Here is a 13,088-nt window from a genome sequence, read left to right as displayed (position 1 = left end):
TGCGAGACAGGTGTGTGGAGGTGTAAATCATGTGGGGCAGGTATGTGGAGGTATAAATGATGCGAGACAGGTGTGTGGAGGTGTAAATTATATGGGACAGGTACGTGGAGCGTGGAGGTGTAAATGATGTGTGACAGGTACATGAAGGTGTAAATGATGTGGGTACAGGTACTTGGAGGTGTAAATGATGTGGGACAGGTACGTGGAGGTGTAAATGATGTGGGACAGGTACGTGGAGATGTAAATGATGTGGGGCAGGTATGTCGAGGTGTAATTGATGTGGGGCAGGTATGTGGAGGTCTAAATTTTGTGGGACAGGTATGTGGAGGTGTAAATGATGTGGGACAGGTGTGTAAATGATGTGGGACAGGCATGTGGAGGTGTAAATTATGAGGGACAGGTATGTGGAGGTGTAAATGATGTGGGGCAGGTATGTAGAGGTGTAAATGATATGGGACAGGTATGTGGAGGTGTAAATTATGTGTGACAGGTATGTGGAGGTGTAAATGATGGCGGACAGGTATGTGGAGGTGTAAATGATGTGGGACAGGTATGTGGAGGTGTAAATGATGGGGGACAGGTATGTGGAGGTGTAAATGATGGGGGACAGGTATGTGGAGGTGTAAATGATGTGGGGCAGGTATGTGGAGGTGTAAATGATGTGCAGCAGGTATGTGGAGGTGTAAATGATGTGGGACAGACATGTGGAGGTGTAAATGATGTGCAGCAGGTATGTGGAGGTGTATATGATGTGGGACAGACATGTGGAGGTGTAAATGATGCGCAGCAGGTATGTGGAGGTGTAAATGATGTGGGACAGGTATGTGGAGGTATAAATGATGCGAGACAGGTGTGTGGAGGTGTAAATCTTGTGGGGCAGGTATGTAGGTGTAAATGATATGGGACAGGTATTTGGAGGTGTAAATGATGTGGGGACAGGTTCTTGGAGGTGTAAATGATGTGGGACAGGTACGTGGAGGTGTAACTGATGTGGGACAGGTATATGAAGGTGTAAATGATGGGGGACAGGTATGTGGAGGTGTAAATGATGTGGGATAGGCATGTGGAGGTGTAAATGACGAGGGAAAGGTATGTAGAGGTGTAAATGACGTGAGACAGGTATGTGGAGGTGTAAATGATGGCGAACAGGTATGTGGAGGTGTAAATGATGGGGGACAGGTATGTGGAGGTGTAAATGATGGGGGACAGGTATGTGGAGGTGTAAATGATGTGGGGCAGGTATGTGGAGGTGTAAATGATGTGCAGCAGGTATGTGGAGGTGTAAATCTTGTGGGGCAGGTATGTAGAGGTGTAAATGACGTGAGACAGGTATGTGGAGGTGTAAATGATGGCGAACAGGTATGTGGAGGTGTAAATGATGGGGGACAGGTATGTGGAGGTGTTAATGATGGGGGACAGGTATGTGGAGGTGTAAATGATGGTGGACAGGTATGTGGAGGTGTAAATGATGTGCAGCAGGTATGTGGAGGTGTAAATGATGTGGGACAGACATGTGGAGGTGTAAATGATGTGCAGCAGGTATGTGGAGGTGTATATGATGTGGGACAGACATGTGGAGGTGTATATGATGTGGGACAGACATGTGGAGGTGTAAATGATGTGCAGCAGGTATGTGGAGGTGTAAATGATGTGGGACAGGTATGTGGAGGTATAAATGATGCGAGACAGGTGTGTGGAGGTGTAAATCTTGTGGGGCAGGTATGTAGGTGTAAATGATATGGGACAGGTATTTGGAGGTGTAAATGATGTGGGGACAGGTTCTTGGAGGTGTAAATGATGTGGGACAGGTATATGAAGGTGTAAATGATGGGGGACAGGTATGTGGAGGTGTAAATGATGTGGGACAGGCATGTGGAGGTGTAAATGACGAGGGAAAGGTATGTAGAGGTGTAAATGACGTGAGACAGGTATGTGGAGGTGTAAATTATGTGTGACAGGTATGTGGAGGTGTAAATGATGGGGGACAGGTACGTGGTGGTGTAAATGATGAGGGACAGATAAGTAGAGGTGTAAATGACGTGGGACAGGTATGTGGAGGTGTAAATGATGAGGGACAGGTATGTAGAGGTGTAAATGATGGGGACAGGTATGTGGAGGTGTAAATGATGCGGGACAGGTATGTAGAGGTGTAAATGACGTGGGACAGGTATGTCGAGGTGTAAATGATGGGGGACAGATATGTGGAAGTGTAAATGATGGGGGACAGGTATGTGGCGGTGTAAATGATAAGGGACAGGCATGTGGAGGTGTAATTGATGTGGGGCAGGTATGTGGAGGTGTTAATTATGTGGGACAGGTACGTGGAGGTGTAAATGATGTGGGACAGGTATGTGGAGGTATACATTATGGTTTTAGAACTTGCAGATGGGAGCTAAATAGTGTTTATTCCAACTTTTTACAGACGTATAAAAACACTGAAAAATTACTGTACATACTGTGATACTTGGGATTAATTAGCTCGGTAGACTGGGGTCAGTGGTGCAGTGAGTAGGTGCAGAATTAGAGTCCACACGTAGCATTCCAGTTAAATAAACATAAGTGGTGCTTTACTATCAGCATGTGAAATCAGGAAACTGAAAAATAACAAACAGACCTAGCCCTTGATTAGGGCACTAGCTCACTTCTTGAACCCTCTCTACAGAAGCAGCTAATCTGCATGAAACTCTCTCACAGTCTCTGAGATTTGTGGTCCTTTCTGCCACATGCAGGACTGGACACTGGCCTCCTGACCTGGTATAGCTTTCTCAGTTTGTTGGCTGCCGCCTCTCACAAGGACAGTGTCAGAGGTATAGGGATCTCCCTGCCTCCTTGCAGGTATGATCCTGACCACCTGATCTGCTTCACTCACACTGCAGCCCCACCTGGACTGTCTGGCTGTGTTGACCAGCAGCCTCACCTAGGCTCTGGTCATACGGCAGCCATAATACATCTTCCCACAATGCTTTTTCTACTCTGTGTGGGCGGATCTGTCCTGCCCCACACAAAATCTGCTGCTCACCAGTGCCACCTCTGGTGATACTGCCACATATACCCCTCCCCAGCTTGAAACCCCTGGGTTCAGCTACATGGGATGAGGCATTCTCATGACAATGTCCCTCTTCACTCTCCTCATGAGGGAAATCCACTGCATCCACGATCATCCAGACTCTTGCAATCTCTGGGGGTCTCATCCTCCAGATTCCCAAATTTATTTTCCTGCTAACTTTTTCCTCGCTTTGTGGTACTTCTTACTTTCTATATGAACCACTTGAGATTCATTCTTAAGCATTTGAAGCTTTAAGGATTTCAGGCACATTTTCCCATAGTGCCCTACGTCCTCATAGACCACGGGTTCTCAAACTCGGTCCTCAGGACCCCAAACAGTGCATGTTTTCCAGGTCTCCTCACAGAATTACAAGTTAAATAATTATCTCCACCTGTGGATCTTTTAAAATGTGCCAGTGAGTAATGAATACACCTGTGCACCTGCTGGGTGACCTGGAAAACGTGACCTGTGTGGGGTCCTGAGGACAGAGTTTGAGAACCACTGTCATAGACAAATCCAGCAGAATTGCAAGTTCCATCCTGCTTGTATGAAGGCATTGTGTCACATACCTGAGTATTATTCTTCACAAGACTCTCAGAAGTAACCTTCTTTAAGGTTCTGCTTTGCACTGCAAGACTGTGTGATTTCGTCACATTCACATCACTCTGAATCACGGCAACAAGATTCTCATCCTTTGAAGCCATCACTATCTCCGTAGACTTCTGTACATCCTGTACCTTTGCTTGACAGGTCATGCGATCACCATCTGTATAAGTCAATTCTTTATCATCAACTACAGACACGGTTTTGCCATCTGCCATCTGGACCCCTGTCTCTTTGGGAGGACTTCACACCCTCAGCTATCAGTGTAAGCTGGAAGTCACTGCAAGGAATCTCATCCACTCTTACAAGACAGACTTTTAGGGAATTTCCCAACTTTGATACAGCTATTTCAGTAGCTGCCACTTTTAATACACATTGCAACTCCAGTTCTCTGGTATTCCTCTCCGCTTGGAATCATTGCAACTGGTCCTGTGTACTTAGCAGACACTTTTCAAGGTTCTTCTTCTGTTCTTGCAACTTCAACATGGGCAAGGTTAAGCTCTCTTTCCAAAGATTCACTTTGCTTATGCAGACTTTCCTCCAGGAATACATTTCTTTCCGTCAGACATTCTGAAACTGCTTTAGCTGCAAGTAAATTGGAATGGAGAGTTTGTACTTGCTCCTTACAGCTGACTTTAAGACGGACCATCGCCATCTCTTTTCCTTCACGGTCAGTTTCCCACTGAGTGCGAGTCTGCAGCATCTAGAGATACTTCTCTTTTACTTCACAGAACTCTTCAGCCAGAGAACTTCTCTCCAACTCACAATCTTTAAGCTTTACTTGAGTGGACACAATTAAAGAGTCTTTTCCTTTTAACACCAGAGCCAGATCCGCCACTTCCACTTGTGCGCGCTCTGTATCACTGATGTCTCTGGACACCTTCTTTCAATTCTTCCACTTCCTGCTCAAGTACCACCCTGTATTGCTGTAATTCCACAACATCCTGCTCTAATACATCATTCTTTGCTAGGAGCACATCATTCTCATAGTTTGTAACACATTGGAAAAATGTAGCTTCCTCAAGGCGTTCAGACATAGCTGCCAATTTGAGGTCTGTCTCTTTAAGAACTTCACGTTTTTTTTATTTCTTGCTGCTCAAATGCCATTTTCAAAGTAGACAATTCACTCCGTAATTTCTTTTCAGCTTGTTCATGAACATTTCTCTCATCAGCTAATTGCTCCATTAAGTCATCAACCTTCCAAGCAAAATACGCATTACCTTCATTCAAAACTTTTACGCATATTGTCAAATTCTTCCAGGCTGATATAGTTCTTTCTGGACGGACCTTGCACCATACCCTGACCACTTTCTTTTTGGGCCTTGAGCTTTGCCCACTGCTGCTTGTTGGCTTCTTACGGAGCTGCTGCAGCCATCCGCAAGGCCTTCACCATGTCATCCATGTTGTCTGGTGATTTAGAAGTGAAGCAGGGTTCGGCTTGAATAGATGTCAGCACCATGAAGAGCCTAGAACCACAGTCTTTTCTTCCCAAAATAAATTGGGTGTCTGTCCCTTTAAATTTAATTTTTTTTATTTTTTTTTAGCACAGTTCTTCTTTCACTTGTAACACTTGACTTTCAATCGTATTTACAGCACAATATAATACAGCACCTGCTTTCACTTCTGTGGAACTACAACGTCCAGCAATCAACATAGCACATAATTAGACACACCTTGTCTTAATGAGCTGGATTTCAACAGAATAAACCACACAACTTCTTTTAACCTTTCCAATGCTGAAGAAAGTGCACAAACTTTTAGCAAACTTTGTAGCACGGTTTTCAGACATGCATACAACTTTTCCATGAAATATTTCAAAACAGATTTTATCTTCACTCACCAACCTGATGAGCTTTGCGCTGTTGAGTCCACTATGCAGGTGCAGTAAACATCCATATTTCCATTAGCTGCTGTAATCCACTTTCTGCGTAGACCTGTGTGCGTAGAATCTTTATGCCCGCATTCTCCACCATATGTGATACTTGGGGTTAATTAGCTCGGTAGACTGGGGTCAGTGGTGCAGTGAGTAGGTGCAGAATTAGAGTCCACACGTAGCATTCCAGTTAAATAAACATAAGTGGTGCTTTACTATCAGCATGTGAAATCAGGAAACAGAAAAATAACAAACAGACCTAGCCCTTGATTAGGGCACTAGCTCACTTCTTGAACCCTCTCTACAGAAGCAGCTAATCTGCATGAAACTCTCTCACAGTCTCTGAGATTTGTGGTCCTTTCTGCCACATGCAGGACTGGACACTGGCCTCCTGACCTGGTATAGCTTTCTCAGTTTGTTGGCTGCCGCCTCTCACAAGGACAGTGTCAGAGGTATATGATTCTGCCTGTCTCCTTGCAGGTATGATCCTGACCACCTGGTCTGCTTCACTCACACTGCAGCCCCACCTGGACTGTCTGGTTGTGTCCACTAGCAGCCTCACCTGGGCTCTGGTCATACGGCAGCCATTATACATCTTCCCACAATGCTTTTTCTACTCTGTGTGGGCGGATCTGTTCTACCCCACACAGAATCTGCTGCTCACCAGTGCCACCTCTAGTGATACTGCCACAATACATTTTTCTGTACGCCAAAATGCTTTAAAGACTTTAATTTGCTGAAAAACGCTTGCTATAATTTTTTAACCATTAATAAGTGCAAAATCAGCCATTTGACACCTTTTAAAAACCTCCAATAGTTTCCTTATGACCACTAACAGCCATCTATATGGTCCTGCTCTTTCAGTGTCACTAACAGCCTTCTATATGGTCCTGCTATCTCAGTGTCACTAACAGCCTTCTATATGGTCCTGCTATCTCAGTGTCACTAACAGCTTTCTATATGGTCTTGATAACTTAGTTCTCACTAAAAGCCATCTACTGTATATGGTCCTGCTATCTCAGTGTCACTAACAGTCGTGTATATGGTCCTGCTATCTCATTGTCACTAGCAGCCTTATATATGATCCCGCTATCTCAGTGTCACTAACAGCCATCTATATGGTCCAGCTATCTTAGTGTCACTAACAGCCTTCCATATGGTCCTGCTATTTCAGTGTCACTAACAGCCGTCCATATGGTCCTGCTATCTCAGTGACACTAACAGTCTTCTATATGGTCCTGCTATCTCAGTGTCACTAACAGCCTTCTATATGGTCCTGCTATCTCAGTGTCACTAACAGCCGTCTATATGGTCCTGCTATCTCAGTGTCACTAACAGCCGTCTATATGGTCCAGCTATCTGTGTCACTAACAGCCTTCTATATGGTCCTGCTATCTCAGTGTCACTAACAGCCTTCCATATGGTCCTGCTATCTCAGTGACACTAACAGCCTTCTATATGGTCCTGCTATCTCAGTGACACTAACAGCCTTCTATATGGTCCTGCTATCTCATTGTCACTAACAGCCGTCTATATGGTCCTGCTATCTCAATGACACTAACAGCCTTCTATATGGTCCTGCTATCTCAGTGTCACTAACAGCCTTCCATATGGTCCTGCTATCTCAGTGTCACTAACAGCCGTCTATATGGTCCTGCTATCTCATTGTCACTAACAGCCGTCTATATGGTCCTGCTATCTCAGTGACACTAACAGCCTTCTGTATGGTCCTGCTATCTCAGTGTCACTAGCAGCCTTCTATATGGTCCTGCTATCTCAGTGTCACTAACAGCCTTCCATATGGTCCTGCTATCTCAGTGTCACTAACAGCCGTCTATATGGTCCTGCTATCTCAGTGTCACTAACAGCCGTCTATATGGTCCTGCTATCTCAGTGTCACTAACAGCCCTTCATATGGTCCTGCTATCACAGTTGCCTCTATTTTGGGGTCAAGGGTGGTTTCCCTGCTTTTTTTATGGACTACTCTTAGTTCACTTTTTTTTTTTTTTTTTAGAAAAGTAGTGCATCTTGCCGCAAGTTCCCAAATTGGCACTTCTAATTGGATCTCGCATTTCTCAGGTGCGCGCATTTACACGATGTACAGATGTGTCCACATACATCTAGCCTCCTTGCGCATTAAACAGCCCTTCTAGTCTTACCATGCCGTGTTGCGATTTGGTAGTGCCAAGCGTCTGTTAGTGCAAAGTCTTCCCTTAAAATGTTTCTTATTTGCAAAGCAATGTGAATAGTGCAAAGAAGCAGCTTCTGCTGATTAAAATGATATGCGGCGTGCCTATGTTCTGTGTGTGACTGCGATTATATCTGCATTCGTGAAATGCTACGTTAGTGTCACAGACGCTGACACTGTAACGTAGCATTTCACATGCAGATACAGCCGCAGTCACACACAGAATATAGGCATGCCGCATATCATTTTAATCAGCAGACTCTGCTTGTACCTCCTATTCGCATTGCTGTGTTAATAAAAACGCATTTTAGTGGAAAAAGTCGCACAAAAAGACGCTCGGCACTACCAAGTCTCACAGCGCCCACACGTTATATATAACGCGACCTGTAGCGCACGGAGGATAGATGTATGTGGACACATCTGTATACGTTTCATGAGTTTCATGATACAAACTCGCACCTGACAACAAAAAGGTAAGAGGCCGCCTCTTGCTAGCTTATATTATATAGTTTAGAAGGGAACGTGTAAGTGCAGAGGAGGCGCTATAGTCTGTTGGCTGTAGGTGTGCAGAACATGTGTTAGTCCAGGTAGTCTATAGCTGCATACACACACAACGATGTTAGTAACCAATGATTTTTAGTGAACGATTTTCGTTCAGATTTTCCTTCGAAAAAGTCTATTGTTGGTTACTAAATTTCTGAACGATTTTCATGAACGATGAACGATTTTTTAATCATGCATACAGTGAATGGAAGTCGCTCATCGTTTATTGTTCATTCTGTACAACATAAACAATTTTCTGAAAAAATCGTTTGTTGGACAGTCAGAATGGCCGATAAACTACAAACGTGAACGCGCATGAACGATTATCGTTCATCGTTCACCTTAAAAAGATAAACGATTTTACAAACAATTTAACGATAACGACGTCGTTATAGTTAAATCATTCGAAAAATCGTTATGTGTGTACGCACCTTAAGAATTTATTTTACCTATTAAAGAGGATGAACAGGCTGATTCACAGTTGGAAGTAAATCTTAGCGAACAATGCTTAAAAGTAACGTGAATGGAGAAAATAGGTATAGTTGTGCCCTTTTGCAGAGTGGTATGCGTCTCGAGATGTCTATACGTATGACTATGTGAGTCATCAACGTCGGTGTATAAATAAAAGAAAATATATATATATATATATATATATATTTATATATCGACAGAGAGTATTCTATATTTATATATAGGTGAAGCATTCTGTAAAGGAGAAGAAAAAAACCCATATACAGTACAAGGAGTCCGCACGTCATAGACACCTCAGCGTATGGCATAATGTATATATGTTGTATGCACCAGTCCTGTACCTCTTCCGAATTAACCACTGCAGGTCTCTCCTCTTCTCTCTCAGTCAGCTGTCACGCTGGAACTTACTACGACGGAGAAAAGGAGCAGTGTGTTTTATGCCCAAATGGAACCTACCAAAATGAGGAAGGGCAGATAATCTGTGAAATTTGCCCCGATTCCGAGACCCGAGACAATCAAAAGCTTGCAGGCGCTCGAGACATATCTGAGTGTGGAGGTAATAGAGACATGCTGGTCTGTGCCCTGGAGACAGGGCGAGACTGACATCCTGAAAACCAGTGGAAGGAAATCAAATTGCCAGGAAGGTCCCTCATAATGGGCAAAATACACATGCATGAAGCGGGTGGGGTTATTACGAAGTATGTGGGGTTATACATACAGAAATTGGGCTATAATGTATTTTAGTTGGGAGCATTGAAGAATGTGCAGCTTTGATACTGTGTGGCTACAGCAGGCTACGGTAAAATGGCTACCACTGTACCGAGTGTTTATTACATCTGCTGCTAGATACCTGAATAAAGACCTGTCTTGTACACCGAGAGGAAACTCTGCTTTAATAGATTTCTGTCACATAACTGATAAATTGTGTGAAACTAATTTCGGTGGGGGTGTAAAATCAAGTTAAAACTCCTTTTGAGGAAAGCAGTGACTGTATTAGGCAAGTTTGGGCAACCCTTAGCTCACCAGCTGTTGTGGAACTACAGTTCCCAGCATGTCCTGCCGGCCTGGAGAGACACAGGCTGCTCCCTCTATCCTACACTTGAGCTCTATAACCTCTCAGGCTCAGCAACCTCAGACAAGTACTAGCTTAGGCACCTGGAAATCCCCATATTATGGCCAACTGTGTTTACTCTACATTCCCTTGGTGTTCTAAGTGAAATAACACCCCACAATGTACTTGAAATTGCAGTAATGTACAATTCCTTTTTTATTCAACTATCAGGGCCCATAGATGTGATATTTAGAGGTAGATTTACCAAAGCTTCTAAAAATGAAAAGTATAGGTGTTCCCCCATAGCAACCAATCAGATTTCAGCTATCGTTTCTCTTTTGCATTCCAGAAAATGATAGACAGAATCTGATTGGTTACTGTGGCCAACACAACCACTTTAGAAGCTTTAGTAAATATTCCCCTTAGTGTCACTTTAATCTGATTGTGCATCAACTTCTGGCTATGATGTATGCAGAGATTTGCATACTGAATACAGGCAGTCAGGGAACCTGTGTGTTAGCTGGTGAAGTAGCACCATCTACTGGTCACTTTGGTTATATGCAGGAGAATACTGTATTGTTAGAGATAGTGTGGACTTTATTGTACATGATTTCACATATTGTCAGTACATGTTACAGCTTTTGGAGAGAAGTGTAATTCTGATGCTACAACAAATACAGCTCTATTTGTATAATACACCATTGGAGTTACGTTTTAATAATATTGGAATCACTTTCCTCTTCTTTTTATCCAGGCCTGTGCCTGTCGGGTGAATTCTCCTCGGACGGTTTTCGGCCATGTGAGGCATGTCCCTTTGGCACTTACCAGCCGGAATCTGGTAGGACATCTTGTTTTTCCTGTGGCGGAGGCCTCACAACCAGACAAAATGGTGCCACCTCATTCCGTGACTGTGAAACTAAAGGTGACTTTCTGGAGGCTGAATTCAGTCTGCTTAACCTGATCCAGTTTAGGATCGTCAGTGGTCAGCAATGCATGACCATTATTTCATATAAAAACTTCAGTCTTATATCTTTTTAACAGGAACAAGGTTGCTCTTTAGAGGAATGTGTGAAGTTCATATCCTAATTATCACTTGACTTCATTATAGAACATAACTATGAAATAATCAGCTGCTGTGTCCATCTAAGAGCTCAAGGGAGGCTGTTCCCCCTCACAGCTCTCACCGGCTGCCTGACACACAGACACAGAGCTGTACGAATGTACGACTGTGGCCACTGTCAGGTCGGGAGGACATTGACTTTTCACATACGTTTATTAAGTAGTGTTTTTGCTTGTGCAAAGGGTTCCGGACTGTAGATAGACAGTAATTAGATATTTTTTTTGTTTTTTAGGGTTAGGCACTTACCCCCATGGTTAGGTACTTACCCAGACGGTTAGGGTTAGGCACCAGGAGGGAGGGTTAGGGCTAGGAACTTACCGGATGGTTAGGGTTAGGCACCAGGAGGGAGGGTTAGGGCTAGGAACTTACCGGAGGGTTAGGGTTAGGCACCAGGAGGGAGGGTTAGGGCTAGGAACTTACCGGAGGGTTAGGGTTAGGCACCAGGAGGGAGGGTTAGGGCTTGGAACTTACCAGAGGGTTAGGGTTAGGCACCAGGAGGGAGGGTTAGGGCTAGGAACTTACCGGAGGGTTAGGGTTAGGCACCAGGAGGGAGGGTTAGGGCTCGGAACTTACCGGAGGGTTAGGCACTAGAAGGGACGATTAGGGTCAGGCACCTACCCCGACAGATAGGGTTAGGCACCAGGAGGTAAGATTAGGCACCAAGGGGAGGGTTAGGGTGAAGATTAGGGCTAAAAAAATAAAATCATGTGTCGACCATGTCCGTGTCGATTATTTTCATGTTGGCCTTTTGACCCCATCGACCTTTTGAACCTGTTGGCCATTTGTACCTGTCGACCTTCTTAAATGTCGGCATTTAGTGTGTCAACCTTTTTGACCCTGTCGGTCTATTGTCTGTCTAACATCTGGAAGGGACGGTTAGGGTCAGGCACCTACCCCGACAGATAGGGTTAGGCACCAGGATAGACATTGTCTATCTAATTAATGTCTATCTCTTATACCTCACCCTGTGCAAAATAATGACCCATTAATGCTGATGGGGTGATAAGTTTAAGGACTCTTTAACGCCTGTCTGCTTTTTTGCACTTTTACACATTAATTAGTGCATTAAAAAAAGAACATATAGGAGACTGGTGACGTTCCCACTATTGTGTTCATTTTGGAAATCAGCACAAGCTCTTCCTCATGGGTTAGAATGTGTTGGTAAAATGCAGGTAACATCCATATCTGAAGTGCGCCCTTGTATCAGTGCGGGTTCGCTCACATTAGACTATTCTGTGTGGGGGACAAGATGAGAGTATTCTGTGTGTGTGTGGGGGCAAAAGGCTAAAATATTCTATTTGGGGGAGGCAGGATTAGAGTATTTTCTTTGTACGTGGGTGGGGGCAGGATTACAATATTCTGAGCCTCATATATCAATGAGTTTTATCACTCAATACGAGTGATAAAACTCACTGTGTATGATAATGATTGGCTCCAGCCAATCAGCTCCCAACTGTCATCTGTTTGCAAAATGACAGTTGGAAGCTGATTGGCTGGAGCACCATTTATCATATGCAGTGAGTTTTATCACTCGTTTTGAGTGATTAAACTCATTGATAAATGAGGCCCTGTGTGTATTTGTGATGGGGTCAGGATTAGTGTGTGTATGTGTGTGTATGTGAGGGGGGGGGGAAGACGGGCTCAGGCTTTGGGGTATATTTACTAAAGTGAGAGTTTTTAGAAGTGGAGATGTTGCTCATAGCAACCAATCAGATTCTACTTAACATTTATCTAGCACCATGTAGAAGATAATAGCTAGTATCTGATTGGTTGCTATGGGCAACATCTCCACTTCTAAAAACCCGCACCTTAGTAAATATACCTGTAAAGTGTGCATCTGATGGGTTGTGCTCTGTCTCTGTCTATGTCTCATTTATGCTCTCTTTCCCTGTCTGATTTTTGTGGTCTCTTCATCGCTCGATGAACTCTGTCTCCCTGGTATGTGCAATCTCTCTCTCTCTGTCCCTGGTAGATGCTCGCACTCTCTCCATCTCTCTGCCTTTCTGATTTTTGCTCTCTCACTCCCTCTGGTATGTGCAGTGTCTCTGGTTCATGCTCCGTCTCTGTCTGTCTCTCTGGTATCTGTGGTCTCTCTCTGGTTGATGTTCCCTCTCTTTCTCTTTGGTATGTGTGGTCTCTCCGGTTGGTGCTCTCCCTCTCTGTCGGTCTCTTTAGTAAGTGCGGTCTCTCCGG

The 13,088-nt window shown here is 44.1% G+C and overlaps 1 protein-coding gene across 3 annotated transcripts in view; it reads left to right on the top strand.

The window, feature by feature from the left end:
• The window catches only part of SCUBE2 (signal peptide, CUB domain and EGF like domain containing 2), a 118,298-nt gene that overhangs the window by 81,444 nt on the left and 23,766 nt on the right, over window positions 1-13,088 (top strand). For 2 of the 3 annotated variants that reach the window (XM_088447101.1, XM_088447099.1), the window contains 2 exons: window positions 9,110-9,280; window positions 10,530-10,697. In XM_088447101.1, coding sequence (XP_088303227.1) covers window positions 9,110-9,280; window positions 10,530-10,697 — 339 coding nt within the window. The remainder of the gene's footprint in view (window positions 1-9,109; window positions 9,281-10,529; window positions 10,698-13,088) is intronic. The other variant, XM_088447100.1, reaches the window with a different exon arrangement.

The sequence above is a fragment of the Taudactylus pleione genome, unplaced genomic scaffold (assembly GCF_031769625.1).
Source record: "Taudactylus pleione unplaced genomic scaffold, aTauple2 ptg000418l, whole genome shotgun sequence".
NCBI lineage: Eukaryota > Metazoa > Chordata > Amphibia > Anura > Myobatrachidae > Taudactylus > Taudactylus pleione.
The sequence above is the reverse complement of the archived record's forward strand: the minus strand, read 5'-3'. Positions and strand labels throughout refer to the sequence as shown.